Raw genomic sequence first — 24166 nt, forward strand, 5'->3', positions numbered from 1 at the left:
ACACACATACACAGTCCAACTGCTACACAGTACCACACACATACACACAAACTGCTACACAGTACCCCACACATACACAGTCAAACTGCTACACAGTACCCCACACATACACAGTCAAACTGCTACACAGTACCCCACACACACACAGTCAAACTGCTACACAGTACCCCACACACACACAGTCAAACTGCTACACAGTACCCCACACACACACAGTCAAACTGCTACACAGTACCCCACACACACACAGTCAAACTGCTACACAGTACCCCACACACACAGTCAAACTGCTACACAGTACCCCACACACACACAGTCAAACTGCTACACAGTACCCCACACACACACAAACTGCTACACAGTACCCCACACACACACAAACTGCTACACAGTACCACACACACACACAAACTGCTACACAGTACCACACACATACACACAAACTGCTACACAGTACCACACACACACAGTCAAACTGCTACACAGTACCACACACACACACAAACTGCTACACAGTACCACACACATACACAGTCAAACTGCTACACAGTACCCCACACATACACACAAACTGCTACACAGTACCACACACACACAAACTGCTACACAGTACCACACACATACACACAAACTGCTACACAGTACCACACACACACACAGTCAAACTGCTACACAGTACCACACACACACACAGTCAAACTGCTACACAGTACCACACACACACAGTCAAACTGCTACACAGTACCACACACACACACAGTCAAACTGCTACACAGTACCACACACACACAGTCAAACTGCTACACAGTACCCCACACACACAGTCAAACTGCTACACAGTACCCCACACACACAGTCAAACTGCTACACAGTACCCCACACACACAGTCAAACTGCTACACAGTACCCCACACACACACAGTCAAACTGCTACACAGTACCCCACACACACACAGTCAAACTGCTACACAGTACCCCACACACACACAGTCAAACTGCTACACAGTACCCCACACACACACAGTCAAACTGCTACACAGTACCCCACACACACACAGTCAAACTGCTACACAGTACCACACACACACACAGTCAAACTGCTACACAGTACCACACACACACAGTCAAACTGCTACACAGTACCACACACACACAGTCAAACTGCTACACAGTACCACACACACACAGTCAAACTGCTACACAGTACCACACACACACAGTCAAACTGCTACACAGTACCACACACACACACACAGTCAAACTGCTACACAGTACCCCACAAACACAGTCAAACTGCTACACAGTACCACACACACACAGTCAAACTGCTACACAGTACCACACACACACAGTCAAACTGCTACACAGTACCACACACACACAGTCAAACTGCTACACAGTACCCCACACACACACACACACAGTCAAACTGCTACACAGTACCCCACACACACACACAGTCAAACTGCTACACAGTACCCCACAAACACAGTCAAACTGCTACACAGTACCACACACATACACACAAACTGCTACACAGTACCACACACATACACAGTCAAACTGCTACACAGTACCACACACATACACAGTCAAACTGCTACACAGTACCACACACATACACACAAACTGCTACACAGTACCACACACATACACAGTCAAACTGCTACACAGTACCCCACACATACACAGTCAAACTGCTACACAGTACCCCACACATACACAGTCAAACTGCTACACAGTACCCCACACACACACAGTCAAACTGCTACACAGTACCCCACACACACACAGTCAAACTGCTACACAGTACCACACACACACACAGTCAAACTGCTACACAGTACCCCACACACACACAGTCAAACTGCTACACAGTACCCCACACACACACAGTCAAACTGCTACACAGTACCCCACACACACACAGTCAAACTGCTACACAGTACCCCACACACACACAAACTGCTACACAGTACCACACACACACACAAACTGCTACACAGTACCACACACATACACACAAACTGCTACACAGTACCACACACACACACAGTCAAACTGCTACACAGTACCACACACACACACACACAAACTGCTACACAGTACCACACACATACACAGTCAAACTGCTACACAGTACCCCACACATACACACAAACTGCTACACAGTACCACACACACACAAACTGCTACACAGTACCACACACATACACACAAACTGCTACACAGTACCACACACACACACAGTCAAACTGCTACACAGTACCACACACACACACAGTCAAACTGCTACACAGTACCACACACACACACAGTCAAACTGCTACACAGTACCACACACACACAGTCAAACTGCTACACAGTACCACACACACAGTCAAACTGCTACACAGTACCACACACACACAGTCAAACTGCTACACAGTACCCCACACACAGTCAAACTGCTACACAGTACCCCACACACACAGTCAAACTGCTACACAGTACCCCACACACACAGTCAAACTGCTACACAGTACCCCACACACACAGTCAAACTGCTACACAGTACCCCACACACACACAGTCAAACTGCTACACAGTACCACACACACACACAGTCAAACTGCTACACAGTACCACACACACACAGTCAAACTGCTACACAGTACCACACACACACAGTCAAACTGCTACACAGTACCACACACACACACAGTCAAACTGCTACACAGTACCACACACACACACAGTCAAACTGCTACACAGTACCACACACACACACAGTCAAACTGCTACACAGTACCACACACACACAGTCAAACTGCTACACAGTACCACACACACACAGTCAAACTGCTACACAGTACCACACACACACAGTCAAACTGCTACACAGTACCCCACAAACACACAGTCAAACTGCTACACAGTACCACACACACACAGTCAAACTGCTACACAGTACCCCACACACACACACAGTCAAACTGCTACACAGGAACACGAACACACACACAAACTGCTACACAGGGCCACATAGCTACACACTTACACACCATCAAACTGCTACTCAGGGCCACACACACACTGCTACACAGGAACACGAACACACACACACAAACTGCTACACAGGGCCACATAGCTACACACTTACACACCGTCAAACTGCTACACAGTACCACACACACTCGAACTGCTACACAGTACCACACACACTCGAACTGCTACACAGTACCACACAGCTACACACTGTCAAACTGCTACAGAGGGCCACACAGCTACACACCATCAAACTGCTACTCAGGGCTACACACACACAGTCAAACTGCTACTCAGGGCTACACACACACACACACATACAGTGAAACTGCTACACAGTACCACACACACACACAGTTACACACCGTCAAACTGCTACACACACACTGTCCCACACCGCTACACACCGTCCCACACCGCTACACACCGTCCCACACCGCTACACACCGTCCCACACCGCTACACACGGTCAAACTGCTACACAGGAACGAACACACACACACACAGCTACACACCACACGATCCATGCAGTCGCCACCTTGTGCAAGTGTGGTTAAAAGCAATACTAATTCTGCATTTACATTTTTTTCTCAGATTACAGTGACATAATTTGAAGCTTGAAAGGACTGCTTTGTGACCCAGTAAGGGGGAAACACACACACACTCCTGTCACTGTCACCTCTGAAAAAGCCTCATTTGTAGGTGGCTTTGGATAAAAGCAGCTCAGAGGAACACGCGTCCGTGTGAAGGACAGTGTGAAGATCATCATGTTTCTTATTGTTCCTTCACTTCAGTAACTGAAACGGAGGAGAGTCAAACTGTACCACTCAGTCAGTCCGTCCGTCGCCCCCCCCCCCCATCTGTGAGAGGTGTGAAATCATCTCAGCCCTGCAGTTATTTTCCCTCTCTGATTTGATTTTACGGATTTGGCAGGAGAACAATACCGGCCTTTCATCGGTGAAACTCTCAATCAGGACCACAAATGAAAGCAGCGTTTCACAGGCCAGTGTGTGCTGCTCTGAGCTCATGTACAGCTGCTGGGGATGGAGTCTAATCTGGAAAAGTAATCATGCACTCCTTTAATAATAAGGCGGCGAGTAATGCTGAGATAAAGCAGTGTATAGATCGGGCTGTCACACTCCTTTACAAAAACGCATGGGGATTTTAATGATCGAAAAGATTTAGTATTTAAAAGCTTTTAATGGAGGTTGGAATAAAACATTTGCATTAGCACTCTACAAGGTGGAAATTTAAATGTACTTCTTGAATTCTCTGACACAAACTGGGCGGGGTTAATCTTTGTGCTAAGCTTCACCCTCACCAAATCACAGGCTGATATGACATGCCCCTCCCACTGAGCTGTGAATAATAGTTCTGGCAGAGTGGCATCACAGGCTGAGAGACTCCGAGTGCTCTCTAACCACCAGGCTAATTAGAATATTAGACCACGCCCACTTGGTCTAAAAAAAATTTATACACATACATACTGTACACACACACTTTTAGACACACTGCACTGATGGCAACCATGATAAGGAGGAGAACATCTGCATTACTTGTTTCTGTCACTCCAGTACTAGTTGTAATTACTGACTGATAGTGAGTGAGTGAGAGAGAGAGAGAGAGAGAGAGAGAGTACGCACAGCTCTGGCAGGTTCCTCGTACTCGACCTTGAGGTTGCTCATAGCTTTAACGATGGCCATGATGGACTGGATGGTGTTACTGTAGACCACGGCTCTGTACTGCTTACACTCATCTTCCGAATATCCGTCCTCATGGATAATCCTGCAGACAGACAGACAGACAGAGAGAGAGAGAGAGAGAGAGAGAGAGAGATTTCCATCAAAACAAATGTCTGATGTCTTCAGAAGGAAGACGTGTGTGTGGTTAAAGTACACTGCAATGAACCAAATTCTTCAGTTGTGAACGTTACACAAGGCTTCATTCTGGCACACACTGTTGGGGGGGGGGGGGGGGCGAAAGAGAGAGAGAGAGAGAGAGAGAGAGAGAGAGAGAGAGACTGACTATCTGAGAGCCAATAACTAACCCTCTGACCTCTCTTGCTCTCTTTCGGCTCTGGAGTGAGTCCAGGTTTTCAGCAGGCAATTTCGCTGGTTTCAAACGAAACCGTTACAGAACGAGACGTGGGATTTTCCAGCTGCAGGAAGAAAATAAAGAGCAGCTCACGTCCTGTGTTTAACCCAGAAGCTGAGTTTGTGGCTTTTCAACATTGACGTTTCACATCCGATCATCCTGGATCTTACAGCTGCCTCGATACAGTTACAGACGCTGGATGGCATGTTCACTTCTCTGTGTGCGTTTATTATCGACTCTGTTTCAGAGGAAGCCTTGTTGCCATTAGTAACGCAGCTGTTATTCACTGTTTCTCTTCCGTGGACCCCTGATTTATAGTCACACTGCTCCAGTTTGTTACATCTGCCTTTTCAGAAAATCACTGCGAGTGAGTTTATCATCTGTTTTAAGAAGCAAAGCACAACCTGAACCTGTCACACAATCAATCAATCTCTGCCACAGAGAGTCAGACCAAGTGAGTGCGAGATTACTTACTTCATCTGCTTCACGATGGTGCTCTTCCCCGACTCTCCCGCACCTGCAGAGAGAAAGCAACCATAAGTTACACACACAAATGACCAGTAATTCAGACACAAGCCGCCTTCTCTTCTTCACACACATGAGATCAGTTTACAACATGACCTCAGATTTATTGAAACCCTCTTCCTCATTCACAAGCGCCCATGATTGGCCCGTGTCGCTGTGATTGACAGGATTCAGAGAGCACGGAAAGTTTATTCTCTTTGACTCCTGGCCATTTATGGCATCACCAGGATTCAAATTCATGATCTTCAGAGGACATGGGGGAAGTTTTTCAGTGGGCTATGAATAAAAGTTCCTCGTGTGTGAGAGAGATTGTTTTTTTTCCTCCCACAATACATGGCCCCTAGAAAAGCCCCCCATTTCAGTAACAGGAAGAGAGGCTTTAATTTGTCTCAATGTTTATTTCCATCAGACCAGTGACACACTGCTTATCTGCCCCCCCCATCTGTCATTAGCCAAGTCCACACATCGCAGTCATCTCACACACTCACGTTCTCTCCTCTCCGTGTTTCTGACCTACTGCAGTGCATTGTGGGGGATTTCGGGAGTGTGCAGGATTTTCCGCACAGACGTGACTAAAATTTCCTAATTTCGTAAATGATGCATTGTTCAGTGAACAGGTTGAGCCTGAGCGGACAGCAGATTTAGATCTGTTCGAGGAGAACCGGCTTAGGAGTCATTTTATTCATTCTGCTCCAGCCTGCGCTGAATCTCAAATTGCTTCATCACTGTATATGCTGACGACAAAAGGGGGATCATAATGGCTCTGCAGAGCCTGAGATAATGTTCTGTTGTAACAGTGCAGCTCTGGACTGGGATTTTTAATGACTGTAAACATCAATCACTCAGAGACTCCCAGAGTCCCACAGCTAATACACACCAGGAGGAAAAACACACATCTTCAAGTGTGTGCGCGCACGCGCGCTGTGGGCAGATGGGTCGCAAGGGAGTAAAAGAGGAAATGAAGTTTGTCTCTGCTCGCTTTCTCAGGATAAAAGCTAAATTAAATTAAAAGGGAATGAAAATAAACCTGAGACGACTTCATCTGTGATTCAATACAACACACTGTGACTGAAAAATAGAGGCCACGCCCCTTCACGGAGACTGAAGAATACAGAGGCCACGCCCGTTCACTGTAACGGAAACATGGAGGCTACACCTCCATCACTGCGACTGACAGAGGGCACAATTTCACTGTGATCAGACACAAAGGCCACGCCTCCTTCACTGTGACCAACACGGAGGTCACACCTTCACCATGACCAAAACACAAGCCACACCCCCTGCAGTGAGCCCGGCAGAAGCCACGCCTCCTTCCCTGCCACAGACAGAAAAATGAATAGAAAGAGAAACACATGGTGTTGAGGTCTGTTAATAATACACAGTCATGATAAAGAGATGTGGGCGTGACTGACAGAGACGTAGCTCCGTTTTATTTTAAATCGGAGCCAGTGAGAGGTGCTCGGAGGTGATCATTCGGCTCTAATCCAGTCGGAGGTCATTAATTGAAAGCTCCTCACTCCATTCCTCTTTAGTCTGTCATGAAGTCACACAGCTCTCCTTGGGATTGGGCTACACACACAAATCCATCTCTTTTTTTTTTAACTGGTTAATGGTGTTCATTAAGTCTGACTCATTTCTTTTTGCCATTCGTTTCTTCGGCAGACAGCTAATTATCCCTGCTGTGTTTTTCATGTCTGACAGAAGTGGAGAAAAGAGAGAAAGGTGCTGATGGATACTGATCCAACGACCTGCGATGATGGCACACATTAATAGTCTGGGGTTTAATAAGCATACTGTGTGTGCGTGCGCGCGCGCGCGCGTGACAGTGAGTGAATGAGTGAGAGAGATGATGACACGTCGACCCCAGTTCTCTGATTAACTGTGTATGCACAACCTCCATGGTGCGAGATATCCAGGTGACGACATCTGCTCATCATCTCTCAAACTCAGTCGAAGATGCAGGATGACAGTCGGATTTATGATCAACAGCACAATCACCACTCACGCCTGATGTTCAGTCTCGCTGTCTGACTCTGGATCAGACGGGAGTGATTAACGTCTGGGTGTGATATTCAGCATTAGATCGGACACGACCATGCAATTGTGGTATTTTCTTTTTGGCACTCATTTCAAACAGTGCACTTCTACAATACGTGAACGTTAAACTGACCAACACACGAACCAAAACCTCATGTTTGCTTTAAAAAAACAAAACACCGGTAATGAGAGCTCACAGCCGTCACACCAGCTTGCATAAAAATACCTGCTGCATTAAACAATGGCATCTTTTTAGAGACGTTAATTTCTCAGGCCCAGAAATCAGTTGTCTCCATGGCAACACACCAAATCGATTCAGGGATGGTGATGACGTGCACCGGTTACACCATATGTCAACATCTTTCACTGGTTTTTAAAGAGTAAGCGTGAAGAGAAACGAAACAATATTGCTGTGTGGGAGTTAAATCGAGTTCAATCCTGTTTCAGCTGGTAGTTATGGGTGAGATGGAGATGTGGATGTTACACCGTCTATGTATTATTCTGTCTCCGAGCTGCAACGATTGGAGCAACAGAGCTGGAATCAGCGTCTGTGTAAAAAGGACGGCCGGCATGGCGGGACAGGGGTGTGACGCTTTTCTCATGAACACCCTTCTTTCTGGACCAGGGTGAATTTAAATATCCAAGTCTACGGTATCGAAGGTCCACACACCTCACTGCCTCACATCGCTTCTTACTTCACTTTCACCTCAACATATTACTGATCCACAAATATGTTGCTTTGATGCGTCTCTCTCTCCTCCCCCCCCGCGTCTCTGCCCCCCATGCGTCTGTGTGTGTCTCTCCCCCCATGCGTCTGTGTGTGTCTCTCCCCCCATGCGTCTGTGTGTGTCTCTCCCCCCATGCGTCTGTGTGTGTCTCTCCCCCCATGCGTCTGTGTGTGTCTCTCCCCCCATGCGTCTGTGTGTGTCTCTCCCCCCATGCGTCTGTGTGTGTCTCTCCCCCCATGCGTCTGTGTGTGTCTCTCCCCCCATGCGTCTGTGTGTGTCTCTCCCCCCATGCGTCTGTGTGTGTCTCTCCCCCCATGCGTCTGTGTGTGTCTCTCCCCCCATGCGTCTGTGTGTGTCTCTCCCCCCATGCGTCTGTGTGTGTCTCTCCCCCCATGCGTCTGTGTGTGTCTCTCCCCCCATGCGTCTGTGTGTGTCTCTCCCCCCATGCGTCTGTGTGTGTCTCTCCCCCCATGCGTCTGTGTGTGTCTCTCCCCCCATGCGTCTGTGTGTGTCTCTCCCCCCATGCGTCTGTGTGTGTCTCTCCCCCCATGCGTCTGTGTGTGTCTCTCCCCCCATGCGTCTGTGTGTGTCTCTCCCCCCATGCGTCTGTGTGTGTCTCTCCCCCCATGCGTCTGTGTGTGTCTCTCCCCCCATGCGTCTGTGTGTGTCTCTCCCCCCATGCGTCTGTGTGTGTCTCTCCCCCCATGCGTCTGTGTGTGTCTCTCCCCCCATGCGTCTGTGTGTGTCTCTCCCCCCATGCGTCTGTGTGTGTCTCTCCCCCCATGCGTCTGTGTGTGTCTCTCCCCCCATGCGTCTGTGTGTGTCTCTCCCCCCATGCGTCTCTGTGTCTCTCTCCCCCATGCGTCTCTGTGTCTCTCTCCCCCCATGCGTCTCTGTGTGTCTCTCCCCCCATGCGTCTCTGTGTGTCTCTCCCCCCATGCGTCTCTGTGTGTCTCTCCCCCCATGCGTCTCTGTGTGTCTCTCCCCCCATGCGTCTGTGTGTGTCTCTCCCCCCATGTGTCTGTGTGTGTCTCTCCCCCCATGTGTCTGTGTCTCTCTCCCCCCATGTGTCTGTGTGTGTCTCTCCCCCCATGTGTCTGTGTGTCTCTCCCCCCATGTGTCTGTGTGTGTCTCTCCCCCCATGTGTCTGTGTGTGTCTCTCCCCCCATGTGTCTGTGTCTCTCTCCCCCCATGTGTCTGTGTCTCTCTCCCCCCATGTGTCTGTGTCTCTCTCCCCCCATGTGTCTCTGTGTCTCTCTCCCCCCATGCGTGTCTCTGTGTGTCTCTCCCCCCATGCGTGTCTCTGTGTGTCTCTCCCCCCATGCGTCTGTGTCTCTCCCCCCATGCGTCTGTGTCTCTCCCCCCATGCGTCTGTGTCTCTCCCCCCATGCGTCTGTGTCTCTCCCCCCATGCGTCTGTGTCTCTCCCCCCATGCGTCTGTGTCTCTCCCCCCATGCGTCTGTGTCTCTCCCCCCATGCGTCTGTGTCTCTCCCCCATGCGTCTGTGTCTCTCCCCCATGCGTCTCTCTGTGTGTCTCTCCCCCCATGCGTCTCTCTGTGTGTCTCTCCCCCCATGCGTCTCTCTGTGTGTCTCTCCCCCCATGCGTCTCTCTGTGTGTCTCTCCCCCCATGCGTCTCTCTGTGTGTCTCTCCCCCCATGCGTCTCTCTGTGTGTCTCTCCCCCCATGCGTCTCTCTGTGTGTCTCTCCCCCCATGCGTCTCTCTGTGTGTCTCTCCCCCCATGCGTCTCTCTGTGTCTCTCCCCCCATGCGTCTCTCTGTGTGTCTCTCCCCCCATGCGTCTCTCTGTGTGTCTCTCCCCCCATGCGTCTCTCTGTGTGTCTCTCCCCCCATGCGTCTCTCTGTGTGTCTCTCCCCCCATGCGTCTCTCTGTGTGTCTCTCCCCCCATGCGTCTCTCTGTGTGTCTCTCCCCCCATGCGTCTCTCTGTGTGTCTCTCCCCCCATGCGTCTCTCTGTGTGTCTCTCCCCCCATGCGTCTCTCTGTGTGTCTCTCCCCCCATGCGTCTCTCTGTGTGTCTCTCCCCCCATGCGTCTCTCTGTGTGTCTCTCCCCCCATGCGTCTCTCTGTGTGTCTCTCCCCCCATGCGTCTCTCTGTGTGTCTCTCCCCCCATGCGTCTCTCTGTGTGTCTCTCCCCCCATGCGTCTCTCTGTGTGTCTCTCCCCCCATGCGTCTCTCTGTGTGTCTCTCCCCCATGCGTCTCTCTGTGTGTCTCTCCCCCCATGCGTCTCTCTGTGTGTCTCTCCCCCCATGCGTCTCTCTGTGTGTCTCTCCCCCCATGCGTCTCTCTGTGTGTCTCTCCCCCCATGCGTCTCTCTGTGTGTCTCTCCCCCCATGCGTCTCTCTGTGTGTCTCTCCCCCCATGCGTCTCTCTGTGTGTCTCTCCCCCCATGCGTCTCTCTGTGTGTCTCTCCCCCCATGCGTCTCTCTGTGTGTCTCTCCCCCCATGCGTCTCTCTGTGTGTCTCTCCCCCCATGCGTCTCTCTGTGTGTCTCTCCCCCCATGCGTCTCTCTGTGTGTCTCTCCCCCCATGCGTCTCTCTGTGTGTCTCTCCCCCATGCGTCTCTCTGTGTGTCTCTCCCCCCATGCGTCTCTCTGTGTGTCTCTCCCCCCATGCGTCTCTCTGTGTGTCTCTCCCCCCATGCGTCTCTCTGTGTGTCTCTCCCCCCATGCGTCTGTGTGTCTCTCTCCCCCCATGCGTCTGTGTGTCTCTCCCCCCATGCGTCTGTGTCTCTCCCCCCATGCGTCTGTGTGTCTCTCCCCCATGCGTCTGTGTGTCTCCCCCCCCATGTGTCTGTGTGTCTCCCCCCCCATGTGTCTGTGTCTCCCCCCCCATGTGTCTGTGTCTCTCCCCCCATGCGTCTCTCTGTGTGTCTCTCCCCCCATGCGTCTCTCTGTGTGTCTCTCCCCCCATGCGTCTCTCTGTGTGTCTCTCCCCCCATGCGTCTCTCTGTGTGTCTCTCCCCCCATGCGTCTGTGTGTCTCTCTCCCCCCATGCGTCTGTGTGTCTCTCCCCCCATGCGTCTGTGTCTCTCCCCCCATGCGTCTGTGTGTCTCTCCCCCATGCGTCTGTGTGTCTCCCCCCCCATGTGTCTGTGTGTCTCCCCCCCCATGTGTCTGTGTGTCTCCCCCCCCATGTGTCTGTGTGTCTCCCCCCCCATGTGTCTGTGTCTCCCCCCCATGTGTCTGTGTCTCCCCCCCCATGTGTCTGTGTCTCCCCCCCCATGTGTCTGTGTCTCCCCCCCATGTGTCTCCCCCCCCATGTGTCTGTGTCTCCCCCCCATGTGTCTGTGTGTGTCTCCCCCCATGTGTCTGTGTGTGTCTCCCCCCATGCGTCTGTGTGTGTCTCCCCCATGCGTCTGTGTGTGTCTCCCCCCATGCGTCTGTGTGTGTCTCCCCCCATGCGTCTGTGTGTGTCTCCCCCCATGCGTCTGTGTGTGTCTCCCCCCATGCGTCTGTGTGTGTGTCTCCCCCCATGCGTCTGTGTGTCTCTCCCCCCATGTGTCTGTGTGTCTCTCCCCCATGTGTCTGTGTGTGTCTCCCCCCATGTGTCTGTGTGTGTCTCCCCCCATGTGTCTGTGTGTCTCCCCCCCCATGCGTCTGTGTCTCCCCCCCCATGCGTCTGTGTCTCCCCCCCCATGCGTCTGTGTCTCCCCCCCCATGCGTCTGTGTCTCCCCCCCCATGTGTCTCTGTGTCTCCCCCCCCATGTGTCTCTGTGTCTCCCCCCATGTGTCTCTCCCCCCATGTGTCTGTGTGTCTCCCCCCCCATGCGTCTGTGTCTCCCCCCCCATGCGTCTGTGTCTCCCCCCCCATGCGTCTGTGTCTCCCCCCCCATGTGTCTGTGTGTCTCTCCCCCCATGTGTCTCTGTGTCTCCCCCCATGTGTCTCTGTGTCTCTCCCCCATGTGTCTCTCCCTCCATGTGTCTGTGTGTCTCTCCCCCCATGTGTCTGTGTCTCTCCCCCCATGCGTCTGTGTCTCTCCCCCCATGCGTCTGTGTCTCTCCCCCATGCGTCTCTCTGTGTGTCTCTCCCCCCATGCGTCTCTCTGTGTGTCTCTCCCCCCATGCGTCTCTCTGTGTGTCTCTCCCCCCATGCGTCTCTCTGTGTGTCTCTCCCCCCATGCGTCTCTCTGTGTGTCTCTCCCCCCATGCGTCTCTCTGTGTGTCTCTCCCCCCATGCGTCTCTCTGTGTGTCTCTCCCCCCATGCGTCTCTCTGTGTGTCTCTCCCCCCATGCGTCTCTCTGTGTGTCTCTCCCCCCATGCGTCTCTCTGTGTGTCTCTCCCCCCATGCGTCTCTCTGTGTGTCTCTCCCCCCATGCGTCTCTCTGTGTGTCTCTCCCCCCATGCGTCTCTCTGTGTGTCTCTCCCCCCATGCGTCTCTCTGTGTGTCTCTCCCCCCATGCGTCTCTCTGTGTGTCTCTCCCCCCATGCGTCTCTCTGTGTGTCTCTCCCCCCATGCGTCTCTCTGTGTGTCTCTCCCCCCATGCGTCTCTCTGTGTGTCTCTCCCCCCATGCGTCTCTCTGTGTGTCTCTCCCCCCATGCGTCTCTCTGTGTGTCTCTCCCCCCATGCGTCTCTCTGTGTGTCTCTCCCCCCATGCGTCTCTCTGTGTGTCTCTCCCCCCATGCGTCTCTCTGTGTGTCTCTCCCCCCATGCGTCTCTCTGTGTGTCTCTCCCCCCATGCGTCTCTCTGTGTGTCTCTCCCCCCATGCGTCTCTCTGTGTGTCTCTCCCCCCATGCGTCTCTCTGTGTGTCTCTCCCCCCATGCGTCTCTCTGTGTGTCTCTCCCCCCATGCGTCTCTCTGTGTGTCTCTCCCCCCATGCGTCTCTCTGTGTGTCTCTCCCCCCATGCGTCTCTCTGTGTGTCTCTCCCCCCATGCGTCTCTCTGTGTGTCTCTCCCCCCATGCGTCTCTCTGTGTGTCTCTCCCCCCATGCGTCTCTCTGTGTGTCTCTCCCCCCATGCGTCTCTCTGTGTGTCTCTCCCCCCATGCGTCTCTCTGTGTGTCTCTCCCCCCATGCGTCTCTCTGTGTGTCTCTCCCCCCATGCGTCTCTCTGTGTGTCTCTCCCCCCATGCGTCTCTCTGTGTGTCTCTCCCCCCATGCGTCTCTCTGTGTGTCTCTCCCCCCATGCGTCTCTCTGTGTGTCTCTCCCCCCATGCGTCTCTCTGTGTGTCTCTCTCCCCCCATGCGTCTGTGTGTCTCTCCCCCCATGCGTCTGTGTGTCTCTCTCCCCCCATGCGTCTGTGTGTCTCTCTCCCCCCATGCGTCTGTGTGTCTCTCTCCCCCCATGCGTCTGTGTGTCTCTCTCCCCCCATGCGTCTGTGTGTCTCTCTCCCCCCATGCGTCTGTGTGTCTCTCTCCCCCCATGCGTCTGTGTGTCTCTCTCCCCCCATGCGTCTGTGTGTCTCTCTCCCCCCATGCGTCTGTGTGTCTCTCCCCCCATGCGTCTGTGTGTCTCTCCCCCCATGCGTCTGTGTCTCTCCCCCCATGCGTCTGTGTGTCTCTCCCCCATGCGTCTGTGTGTCTCCCCCCCCATGTGTCTGTGTGTCTCCCCCCCCATGTGTCTGTGTCTCCCCCCCCATGTGTCTGTGTCTCCCCCCCATGTGTCTGTGTCTCCCCCCCCATGTGTCTGTGTCTCCCCCCCCATGTGTCTGTGTCTCCCCCCCATGTGTCTCCCCCCCCATGTGTCTGTGTCTCCCCCCCATGTGTCTGTGTGTGTCTCCCCCCATGTGTCTGTGTGTGTCTCCCCCCATGCGTCTGTGTGTGTCTCCCCCATGCGTCTGTGTGTGTCTCCCCCCATGCGTCTGTGTGTGTCTCCCCCCATGCGTCTGTGTGTGTCTCCCCCCATGCGTCTGTGTGTGTCTCCCCCCATGCGTCTGTGTGTGTGTCTCCCCCCATGCGTCTGTGTGTCTCTCCCCCCATGTGTCTGTGTGTCTCTCCCCCATGTGTCTGTGTGTGTCTCCCCCCATGTGTCTGTGTGTGTCTCCCCCCATGTGTCTGTGTGTCTCCCCCCCCATGCGTCTGTGTCTCCCCCCCCATGCGTCTGTGTCTCCCCCCCCATGCGTCTGTGTCTCCCCCCCCATGCGTCTGTGTCTCCCCCCCCATGTGTCTGTGTGTCTCCCCCCCCATGTGTCTCTGTGTCTCCCCCCATGTGTCTCTCCCCCCATGTGTCTGTGTGTCTCCCCCCCCATGCGTCTGTGTCTCCCCCCCCATGCGTCTGTGTCTCCCCCCCCCATGCGTCTGTGTCTCCCCCCCCATGTGTCTGTGTGTCTCTCCCCCCATGTGTCTCTGTGTCTCCCCCCATGTGTCTCTGTGTCTCTCCCCCATGTGTCTCTCCCTCCATGTGTCTGTGTGTCTCTCCCCCCATGTGTCTGTGTCTCTCCCCCCATGCGTCTGTGTGTCTCCCCCCCCATGCGTCTGTGTCTCCCCCCCCATGCGTCTCTGTGTCTCTCCCCCCATGCGTCTGTCTCCCCCCATGCGTCTGTGTGTCTCTCTCCCCCCATGCGTCTGTGTGTCTCTCTCCCCCCATGCGTCTGTGTGTGTCTCCCCCCCATGCGTCTGTGTGTCTCTCTCCCCCCATGCGTCTGTGTGTCTCTCCCCCCATGCGTCTGTGTCTCTCCCCCCATGCGTCTGTGTGTCTCTCCCCCATGCGTCTGTGTGTCTCCCCCCCCATGTGTCTGTGTGTCTCCCCCCCCATGTGTCTGTGTCTCCCCCCCCATGTGTCTGTGTCTCCCCCCCATGTGTCTGTGTCTCCCCCCCATGTGTCTGTGTCTCCCCCCCCATGTGTCTGTGTCTCCCCCCCATGTGTCTCCCCCCCCATGTGTCTGTGTCTCCCCCCCATGTGTCTGTGTGTGTCTCCCCCCATGTGTCTGTGTGTGTCTCCCCCCATGCGTCTGTGTGTGTCTCCCCCATGCGTCTGTGTGTGTCTCCCCCCATGCGTCTGTGTGTGTCTCCCCCCATGCGTCTGTGTGTGTCTCCCCCCATGCGTCTGTGTGTGTCTCCCCCCATGCGTCTGTGTGTGTGTCTCCCCCCATGCGTCTGTGTGTCTCTCCCCCATGTGTCTGTGTGTGTCTCCCCCCATGTGTCTGTGTGTGTCTCCCCCCATGTGTCTGTGTGTCTCCCCCCCCATGCGTCTGTGTCTCCCCCCCCATGCGTCTGTGTCTCCCCCCCCATGCGTCTGTGTCTCCCCCCCCATGCGTCTGTGTCTCCCCCCCCATGTGTCTGTGTGTCTCCCCCCCCATGTGTCTCTGTGTCTCCCCCCATGTGTCTCTCCCCCCATGTGTCTGTGTGTCTCCCCCCCCATGCGTCTGTGTCTCCCCCCCCATGCGTCTGTGTCTCCCCCCCCATGCGTCTGTGTCTCCCCCCCCATGTGTCTGTGTGTCTCTCCCCCCATGTGTCTCTGTGTCTCCCCCCATGTGTCTCTGTGTCTCTCCCCCATGTGTCTCTCCCTCCATGTGTCTGTGTGTCTCTCCCCCCATGTGTCTGTGTCTCTCCCCCCATGCGTCTGTGTGTCTCCCCCCCCATGCGTCTGTGTCTCCCCCCCCATGCGTCTCTGTGTCTCTCCCCCCATGCGTCTGTCTCCCCCCATGCGTCTGTGTGTCTCTCTCCCCCCATGCGTCTGTGTGTCTCTCTCCCCCCATGCGTCTGTGTGTGTCTCCCCCCATGCGTCTGTGTGTGTCTCCCCCCATGCGTCTGTGTGTGTCTCCCCCCATGCGTCTGTGTGTGTCTCCCCCCATGCGTCTGTGTGTGTCTCCCCCCATGCGTCTGTGTGTGTCTCCCCCCATGCGTCTGTGTGTGTCTCCCCCCATGCGTCTGTGTGTGTCTCCCCCCATGCGTCTGTGTGTGTCTCCCCCCATGCGTCTGTGTGTGTGTCTCCCCATGTGTCTGTGTGTCTCTCTCCCCATGTGTCTGTGTGTCTCTCCCCCCATGTGTCTGTGTGTCTCTCCCCCATGTGTCTGTGTGTGTCTCCCCCCATGTGTCTGTGTGTGTCTCCCCCCATGTGTCTGTGTGTGTCTCCCCCCATGTGTCTGTGTGTGTCTCCCCCCATGTGTCTGTGTGTGTCTCCCCCCATGTGTCTGTGTGTGTCTCCCCATGTGTCTGTGTGTGTCTCCCCATGTGTCTGTGTGTCTCTCCCCCCATGTGTCTGTGTGTCTCTCCCCCCATGTGTCTGTGTGTCTCCCCCCATGTGTCTGTGTGTGTCTCCCCCATGTGTCTGTGTGTGTCTCCCCCCATGTGTCTGTGTGTGTCTCCCCCCATGTGTCTGTGTGTGTCTCCCCATGTGTCTGTGTGTCTCTCCCCCCATGTGTCTGTGTGTGTCTCCCCCCATGTGTCTGTGTGTGTCTCCCCCCATGTGTCTGTGTGTCTCTCCCCCCATGTGTCTGTGTGTCTCTCCCCCCATGTGTCTATGTGTCTCTCCCCCCATGTGTCTGTGTGTCTCCCCCCATGTGTCTCTCCCTCCATGTGTCTGTGTGTCTCTCCCTCCATGTGTCTGTGTGTCTCTCCCCATGTGTCTGTGTGTGTCTCCCCCCATGTGTCTGTGTGTCTCTCCCCCCATGTGTCTGTGTGTCTCTCCCCCCATGTGTCTGTGTGTCTCTCCCCCCATGTGTCTGTGTGTCTCTCCCCCCATGTGTCTGTGTGTCTCTCCCCCCATGTGTCTGTGTGTCTCTCCCCCCATGTGTCTGTGTGTCTCTCCCCCCATGTGTCTGTGTGTCTCTCCCCCCATGTGTCTCTCCCCCCATGTGTCTCTCCCCCCATGTGTCTCTCCCCCCATGTGTCTGTGTGTCTCCCCCCATGTGTCTCTCCCTCCATGTGTCTGTGTCTCTCCCTCCATGTGTCTGTGTGTCTCTCCCCCATGTGTCTGTGTGTCTCTCCCCCCATGTGTCTGTGTCTCTCCCCCCATGTGTCTGTGTGTCTCTCCCCCCATGTGTCTCTGTGTCTCCCCCCCCATGTGTCTCTGTGTCTCCCCCCATGTGTCTCTGTGTCTCTCCCCCATGTGTCTCTCCCTCCATGTGTCTGTGTGTCTCTCCCCCCATGTGTCTGTGTCTCTCCCCCCATGCGTCTGTGTGTCTCCCCCCCATGCGTCTGTGTCTCCCCCCCCATGCGTCTCTGTGTCTCTCCCCCCATGCGTCTCTGTGTCTCTCCCCCCATGCGTCTGTCTCCCCCCATGCGTCTGTCTCCCCCCCATGCGTCTGTCTCCCCCCCATGCGTCTGTCTCCCCCCCATGCGTCTGTCTGTGTCTCCCCCCCATGCGTCTGTGTGTGTCTCCCCCCAATGCGTCTGTGTGTGTCTCCCCCCAATGCGTCTGTGTGTGTCTCTCCCCCATGCGTCTCTGTGTGTCTCTCCCCCCATGCGTCTCTGTGTCTCTCCCCCCATGCGTCTCTGTGTCTCTCCCCCCATGCGTCTCTGTGTCTCTCCCCCCATGCGTCTCTGTGTCTCTCCCCCCATGCGTCTGTGTCTCTCCCCCCATGCGTCTGTGTCTCTCCCCCCATGTGTCTCTGTGTCTCCCCCCATGTGTCTCTGTGTCTCTCCCCATGTGTCTCTGTGTCTCTCCCCATGTGTCTCTGTGTCTCCCCCCCATGTGTCTCTGTCTCTCCCTCCCATGTGTCTCTGTGTCTCTCCCTCCATGTGTCTCTGTGTCTCTCCCTCCATGTGTCTGTGTGTCTCTCCCCCCATGTCTGTGTGTCTCTCCCCCCGTGTCTCTCTGTGAGTCTCTCCCCCCATGTGTCTCTGTGTGTCTCTCCGTGTCTCTCCCCCATGTGTCTGTGTGTCTCTCCCCCGTGTCTCTGTGTCTCCCCCCCGTGTCTGTGTCTCCCCCCCGTGTCTGTGTGTGTCTCCCCCCCGTGTCTGTGTGTGTCTCCCCCCCATGTGTCTCTCTGTGTCTCTCCCCCCATGTGTCTCTGTGTCTCTCCCCCCCATGTGTCTCTCTGTGTGTCTCTCCCCCCCCATGTGTCTCTGTGTGTCTCTCCCCCCCCATGTGTCTCTGTGTGTCTCTCCCCCCCCATGTGTCTCTGTGTGTCTCTCCCCCCCCATGTGTCTCTCTGTGTGTCTCTCCCCCCGTGTGTCTGTGTGTCTCTCCCCCATGTGTGTCTCCCCCCCTTCCCATGTGTCTTTCTCTCTGTCTCCCCGTGTCTCTTTCTCTCTCCATGTGTCTCTCCCTCGCTCCCTCTCATGTGCCTCTCTCCCCCTCCCGTATGTCTCTCTCTCTCTCTCTCTCTCGGTGTGTCTCTCCCTCGCTCCCTCTCGTGTGCCTCTCTCCCCCTCCCGTATGTCTCCCTTTCTCTCTCGGTGTGTCTCTCCCTTGCTCCCTCTCGTGTGTCTCTCTCCCCCTCCCGTATGTCTCTCTTTCTCTCTCTCTGTGTGTCTCTCACTTGCTCTCTCTCGTGTGTCTCTCGACCCCTCCCGTGTCTCTCTCTCCCCCTCCTGTATGGGTCTCTTTCTCTCTCACCCCCTCCCATGTCTCTCTCTCTCTCTCACACTGTCTCCCTCTCCCATGTGTGTCTTCCCCCCCGTGTGGGCATGCACGTCTGTCTGTCTGTATCTTGGTCTCTCTGGCTCTGATTCTCAAATCTCTGTCAGAGATTCTCAGTTTATTTCACTCCTGATCCAGGAAGCCATGAGTTTTCTCCCTCCCCCTTCTCTCCCTCCCGTCCTCCCAGCAGCAGCTCTATTCCCCAGCCGCAAAGCACAACACTTATCACAGTAGTTTTTGTAATTGATAAAACTTCAGACTCTGAACCTTCTCTGTAAAGTACACGGCCTTCACCTTTGTCCTGAAAGCAGTACTGCCCTTACAGACTCCTGAGTGAGACATGTCTATTGAGTTTTTTTTTTTTTTTAAATACACTCAAACTGGACATTTTTCTAAGCCAACAGAAGACTGTTGTGGTGAGGAGGGCTCTCCGTGCTCTAAGGAGCTCCATCTGTCCTGTCGTCTGAGTAGCAACCCAACATAATGATGTAATGAAGCATTTAACAGAGTTCAATTAAATTAAACTAGTTTCTCTCTAATATAAACGCTCCGAGTGTCTGAGAGGGATGTGAGACTGAGCGAGCGAGCGAGGAGAGAACATCTTCTAAAGCTACACCAGGTCCAAGAGTTAGTTTAGCCGAACCACACTAATCCATCAGAACACGTGGATCACATTTTAGATAACATCAAATTCAATCTGTTAAAAAAGTTCTTGGTGGAATCGGTGGTCAGATTCTCTGTGCGCTGTTCATGTAATCAGTGTTAAAAGCCATGAGTGTGATATACGACAGTGGCAGGAAATGGACAAATGCTCATATACTGACATTTCATTAGTAAAAATATAAAGCAGAAGAACTGTGAGCATGTGTGCTGTAACGACTGGCCAGATGAATGTGTGTGTTGGACCCAGCTGTGTTTCTCTGGCGTCTGGCTGGAAGTGACAGACGGATTGCCTGTGGCAGTTTCAACCTTCTGTCTATGTCAATGCAGGCAACACACACATGCGTGCGCGCACACGGCTGCACAACAGCGACGTGGATCAAAACTTCAGTGCACAAAAGAAAAAAAAGGAAAAAAACCCCCACTCACATGTACGAGTCTGTGTCGATTCGTTCGCACCGCATGGAACCAAATGCAAATGAAAGAATTGTGCACAAAAGACGCAGAGCCAAAACCTCATGAACTGTGTTTCCTGATAACGAGCTGGGGGTGGAACATGCATATTCTTGAGAGGATCTAATCAGATGATCATGAAACTCAGTCTAATTATCAATCATAAAAATTTTAAATATTTTTCCATAAGTGTTACAGTACAAAATAAAAAACCCAACAAGAATATTTCCCAATCTAAAATGATTTATTTCTTTAAAGCGGTTTGAATGTTTAACTCTTTCTTCAAGGCATATTTGTTTTTTTCTGTTTTCAGGTGTGTTAAGGCTCAGCCCGGTACTGCAGCACTCCTTCTCTAAAATAAACGTTTACAATAAAAGTTTAACTGCTTGAGGTGAAATCGACAGAGTAGAAAACAAAGAAGGAAGTGGAAGTGTGGCTCAGAAGCACTTCCTGTTCTTTCTTGTGGAGAAGCTGCGTGTTTGCTGGTGAAGTCATTAGAAAGCAGAATGAGCCTCTGATGAGGTGCTATACACCTGCCTTCCTGTCCTTGGGGTTAATGCACGTGTGTGGCTGAAATGTCATCCATCAAAAAGCAAAAACGCCAAAGCGACGATCACAGCCTGCCACACAAATGTCTCACACGCACACAGGAAATTAATTCAGCAGTCGGACGTTAACTAGAAACAGCAGCTAGTCACTCGTCCTTCTCGTCCCCTGCCTCTGAACACACTCGGGTTTCAGAGCAGCGCTGATGCGGTTGATGTATTGAACGTGGCAGAACTCGCCGCTAACTCTCGCCTCACACTGACACACAGCAGCGTAGAGAGCTGGACGTGGCCATGATGCATTTTAACATTATCCACGATGACTTATAATGAACCCAGGATAAGTTTATTCTCTCACAATCAATCTTATCACAGAGTCAGCAACTCTGTACTTTTATATCAGGGTCACAACCTAATTTATAACTTCTCTCGCTCACTGACACTTGGCGGACGGTCTCCTTTCGGTGTATTTATTGACATCATGTGACACTATGTGCACTGCAGTCGACCAACCATGTGACTTCTGAACCTGAACTCGTTGAGAGGGTTCACACTTACACACACATGGCATAAATAATTTTGCAAGCTTTGAAGATTTCACCACAACTTGAGGGATTACAATCCCTGTAATCTGAAACGTCCAACATAAACACCAGAACGTCAAGAGCGTAGTCGCTCATCCAACCTGCCATCAAAACAACCGTGACGACCAAAACATCAAACGGAACCGACAATGTGAGAATAACACGTTTTCCCAGATTAGTCAGCACTTGTTGAATTCGCCGACTAAAAGCCAAAGCCACAAACATTCCTCTGCTGAACAGCGGGATCATCCAATAACAAGTCGTGATATTTATATTAAAATAAATACATTTATTTAAAGGGAGGGGGGAAAAAAAGACAGGTGAATCCTGTTCTCCAATCAAGTAACCTGCATATCTGCATACGTGCCTGACACGGAGCTGCGGTTTCATCAACAGTGACCAGCTCCCTGAGATTCTCAACTTTATGCAAATTAGGTATGATGTAAAACAACTGGTTCGTATTGTTCCTCAGGACAATTCTAATAGTAAGATTTAAAAAAAATTTAAATAAATAAAATTCCCGATAATTTGTTTTATCAGAGATTGTTGTATCTGCTACAACGAGATATTCACACATCAGCCTGGCACATCACATAAATCAAAACAACCATTCCTGACACTTTATTAAAATATTAAAAACTGTTTGTGATAAATCTGTCATCAATTCAGGCTCCTCCCCTTTTTCATCAGCGCTAAACACAGAGCTGGATGGATGGAACACACCCACGAGAGACAAACCACAAGCAATAGGAGCGACATGTGCTGACTGGATATCGTTTAGAGTAACAGTCTTTTTCAGCTCTCTATAAATAAGTGACTTGGTTTGACAGTCCAGGTAGTTGAGGACGTTGGGATTGAGCAGGAAGAGCAATTTCTTCCCTCCGACATGCTCCCAGCCATGTTTTTTTGGTTCTTGCCCATTAGAAAGTTACTTGAGATCTGCATTCTGATGACTGTACTCTTCATCCCACGCTATATAGCAGCAGGCTAACCAGAGCGCTAAATGCACTGACGCAAGCCAAATCAGGTGTGGTGAGAGGCGGAGCCTCTGTACTTAAATGAATAATGAGAATGCAGAGCTCTGCAGGACAGTGTGTGCATGAGGCAGAGTGGAGATGTTCATCAGAGAGTGCAGAGGACTCGGAAGAGCTGCACTGATGATCAGACAGAACACGAGAGAGAGGAAATAAAGTCCTGTTCAACCTAAACATTTAAAAGCAGGCACACAGGAAATGAGAGGGAAAAAAAAAAAAAAAAAAAAAACACACCACACTATGGAACTGCATCGGTCTCACATGTTCTCTTGATATCCATCACAACACACCCATCCAACGAGAGCAACTGTACACAGCAGGCAAGTCAATCAGGGATCTCATTTCTCTGTGTGTGTTGCTCAGCAGGAGGATGCAGCATGCATAAGGAGTGGATCCCCCCATAGTACTAACAGAGCTTTCTTTGTGTAAAGACGAACACACACACACACACAACCCCGTAGTCAGCTCGTCAGCCACACTCCTGCTCTTGCCCCTTTTCCACCAAAGCAGTTCCAGGGCTGGTTCGGGGCCAGTGCTTAGTTTGGAACTGGGTTTTCTGTTTCCACTGACAAAGAACCGGCTCTGGGGCCAGAAAAACCGGTTCCAGACTAGCACCAGCTCTTTGCTGGGCCAGAGGAAAGAACTGCTTACGTCAGGGGGGTGTTTGTTAAAGACCAACAATAACAAGACCGCCAAAGCCGACATAACACCGGCTAACGTTAGCTCATAAAGACTAACAACCATCTCACATTCAGTGTAAGAAAGAATCAAACCGTTAGGTTATTACCCGTCTCCTAGAACGTAATCGCCGTCCACTCAAAACCTGTCGACCAACACATACATATTGGATCTGCCGTTTTCTGATCCCAATGAAGCACCGTAAAGCCAGAAGCAGCAGCTGTACAAACGCGAAGTCATCCATTATTATTATTGTTGTTGCTGCTTCTTCTTCTCCTCCGTGTTGTTGTTGCTTCGATGTTCGCGCCAAGGTTTATGCAAACGCAGCGACGTAACTAACATATACAGGTAACGTAATGACGTGGCTCCCCTTAGCACTCCGAGCTATGGAAAAGCAAGCTGGTTCTCAGCTGGCTCGCAAGTTGAACGAGTTGTGAACCAGCACTGGCCCCGAACCAGCCCTGGAACTGATTTGGTGGAAAAGGGGTAGCTGTCAGTTTGCTTTTCTCCACTTCCTTCACACTCTTTTCTCCCTCATGTTCTTTACCCCTCCTTCCTTTCAGAAGAGGAAAAAAAAAAACAGGCCAAGCATGACAAGCCCGGGGGGGGGGGGGGGGGGTGTTGGGTTGGGTGGAGGAAGTGTGTGGAGACTCGAGTGCTCACGCCGCGCTTTAATCATGTGTGTATAATTTACACCATGATGCTGTAGTAGATTTACAAATTGTGGCAGTAATTTCTTTCAGGTTCCATCACGTTTGAGCTCATTTTATTCTGTGCAGCAACAAGTGAACAATGCGGTGATATCATGACCATCAGAGGTCATGTTTTGTAAAAGAACAACTTTATTCATCATATGTACACTTGTGAAATTCCTCTCTGCATTTAGCCCATCTGAAGCAGTGAGCGCACACGAGAGAAATGAGCAGCCATGTGAACAGTGCCAGGGGGTAGGTGGTTTGCTCAAGGGCACCTCGGCCCATATTAAGCTAACCACGTCTTTGGACTGTGAGGGAAACCGGAGCACCCGAAGGAAACCTACACACACACACACGAAGAACATACAAACCACACAGAAAGGCCCCCGCTGGCTGCCGGGCTCAAACCCAGAACCTTCTTGCTGTGACGCGACAGTGCTAACTATTACGCTGCCCTGGTCTCAAACGCATTGATTTCTTTATGTTTAAATCACTCAGTCGTTCCTGTGCGTCAGACTGTGTATGGCTTCGTGGGGTCATCACAAACACATCAGACAGGTTCTGGGTTAAACAGCGTTTCAGCTGGAAATGAGAACCACAGTCAGGAAGTTTATGGT

The 24166-nt window shown here is 52.5% G+C and overlaps 1 protein-coding gene across 1 annotated transcript in view; it reads right to left on the minus strand.

Moving 5' to 3' along the window:
- gnai2a (guanine nucleotide binding protein (G protein), alpha inhibiting activity polypeptide 2a) overlaps positions 1-24166 on the minus strand; it is a 76415-nt gene that overhangs the window by 23427 nt on the left and 28822 nt on the right. The window contains exons 2-3 of the mRNA XM_060909814.1: positions 5596-5638; positions 4671-4812 (exon numbers count right to left, since the gene is read on the minus strand). Coding sequence (XP_060765797.1) covers positions 4671-4812; positions 5596-5638 — 185 coding nt within the window. The remainder of the gene's footprint in view (positions 1-4670; positions 4813-5595; positions 5639-24166) is intronic.

Source organism: Neoarius graeffei, chromosome 26 (genome assembly GCF_027579695.1).
Source record: "Neoarius graeffei isolate fNeoGra1 chromosome 26, fNeoGra1.pri, whole genome shotgun sequence".
Lineage (NCBI taxonomy): Eukaryota > Metazoa > Chordata > Actinopteri > Siluriformes > Ariidae > Neoarius > Neoarius graeffei.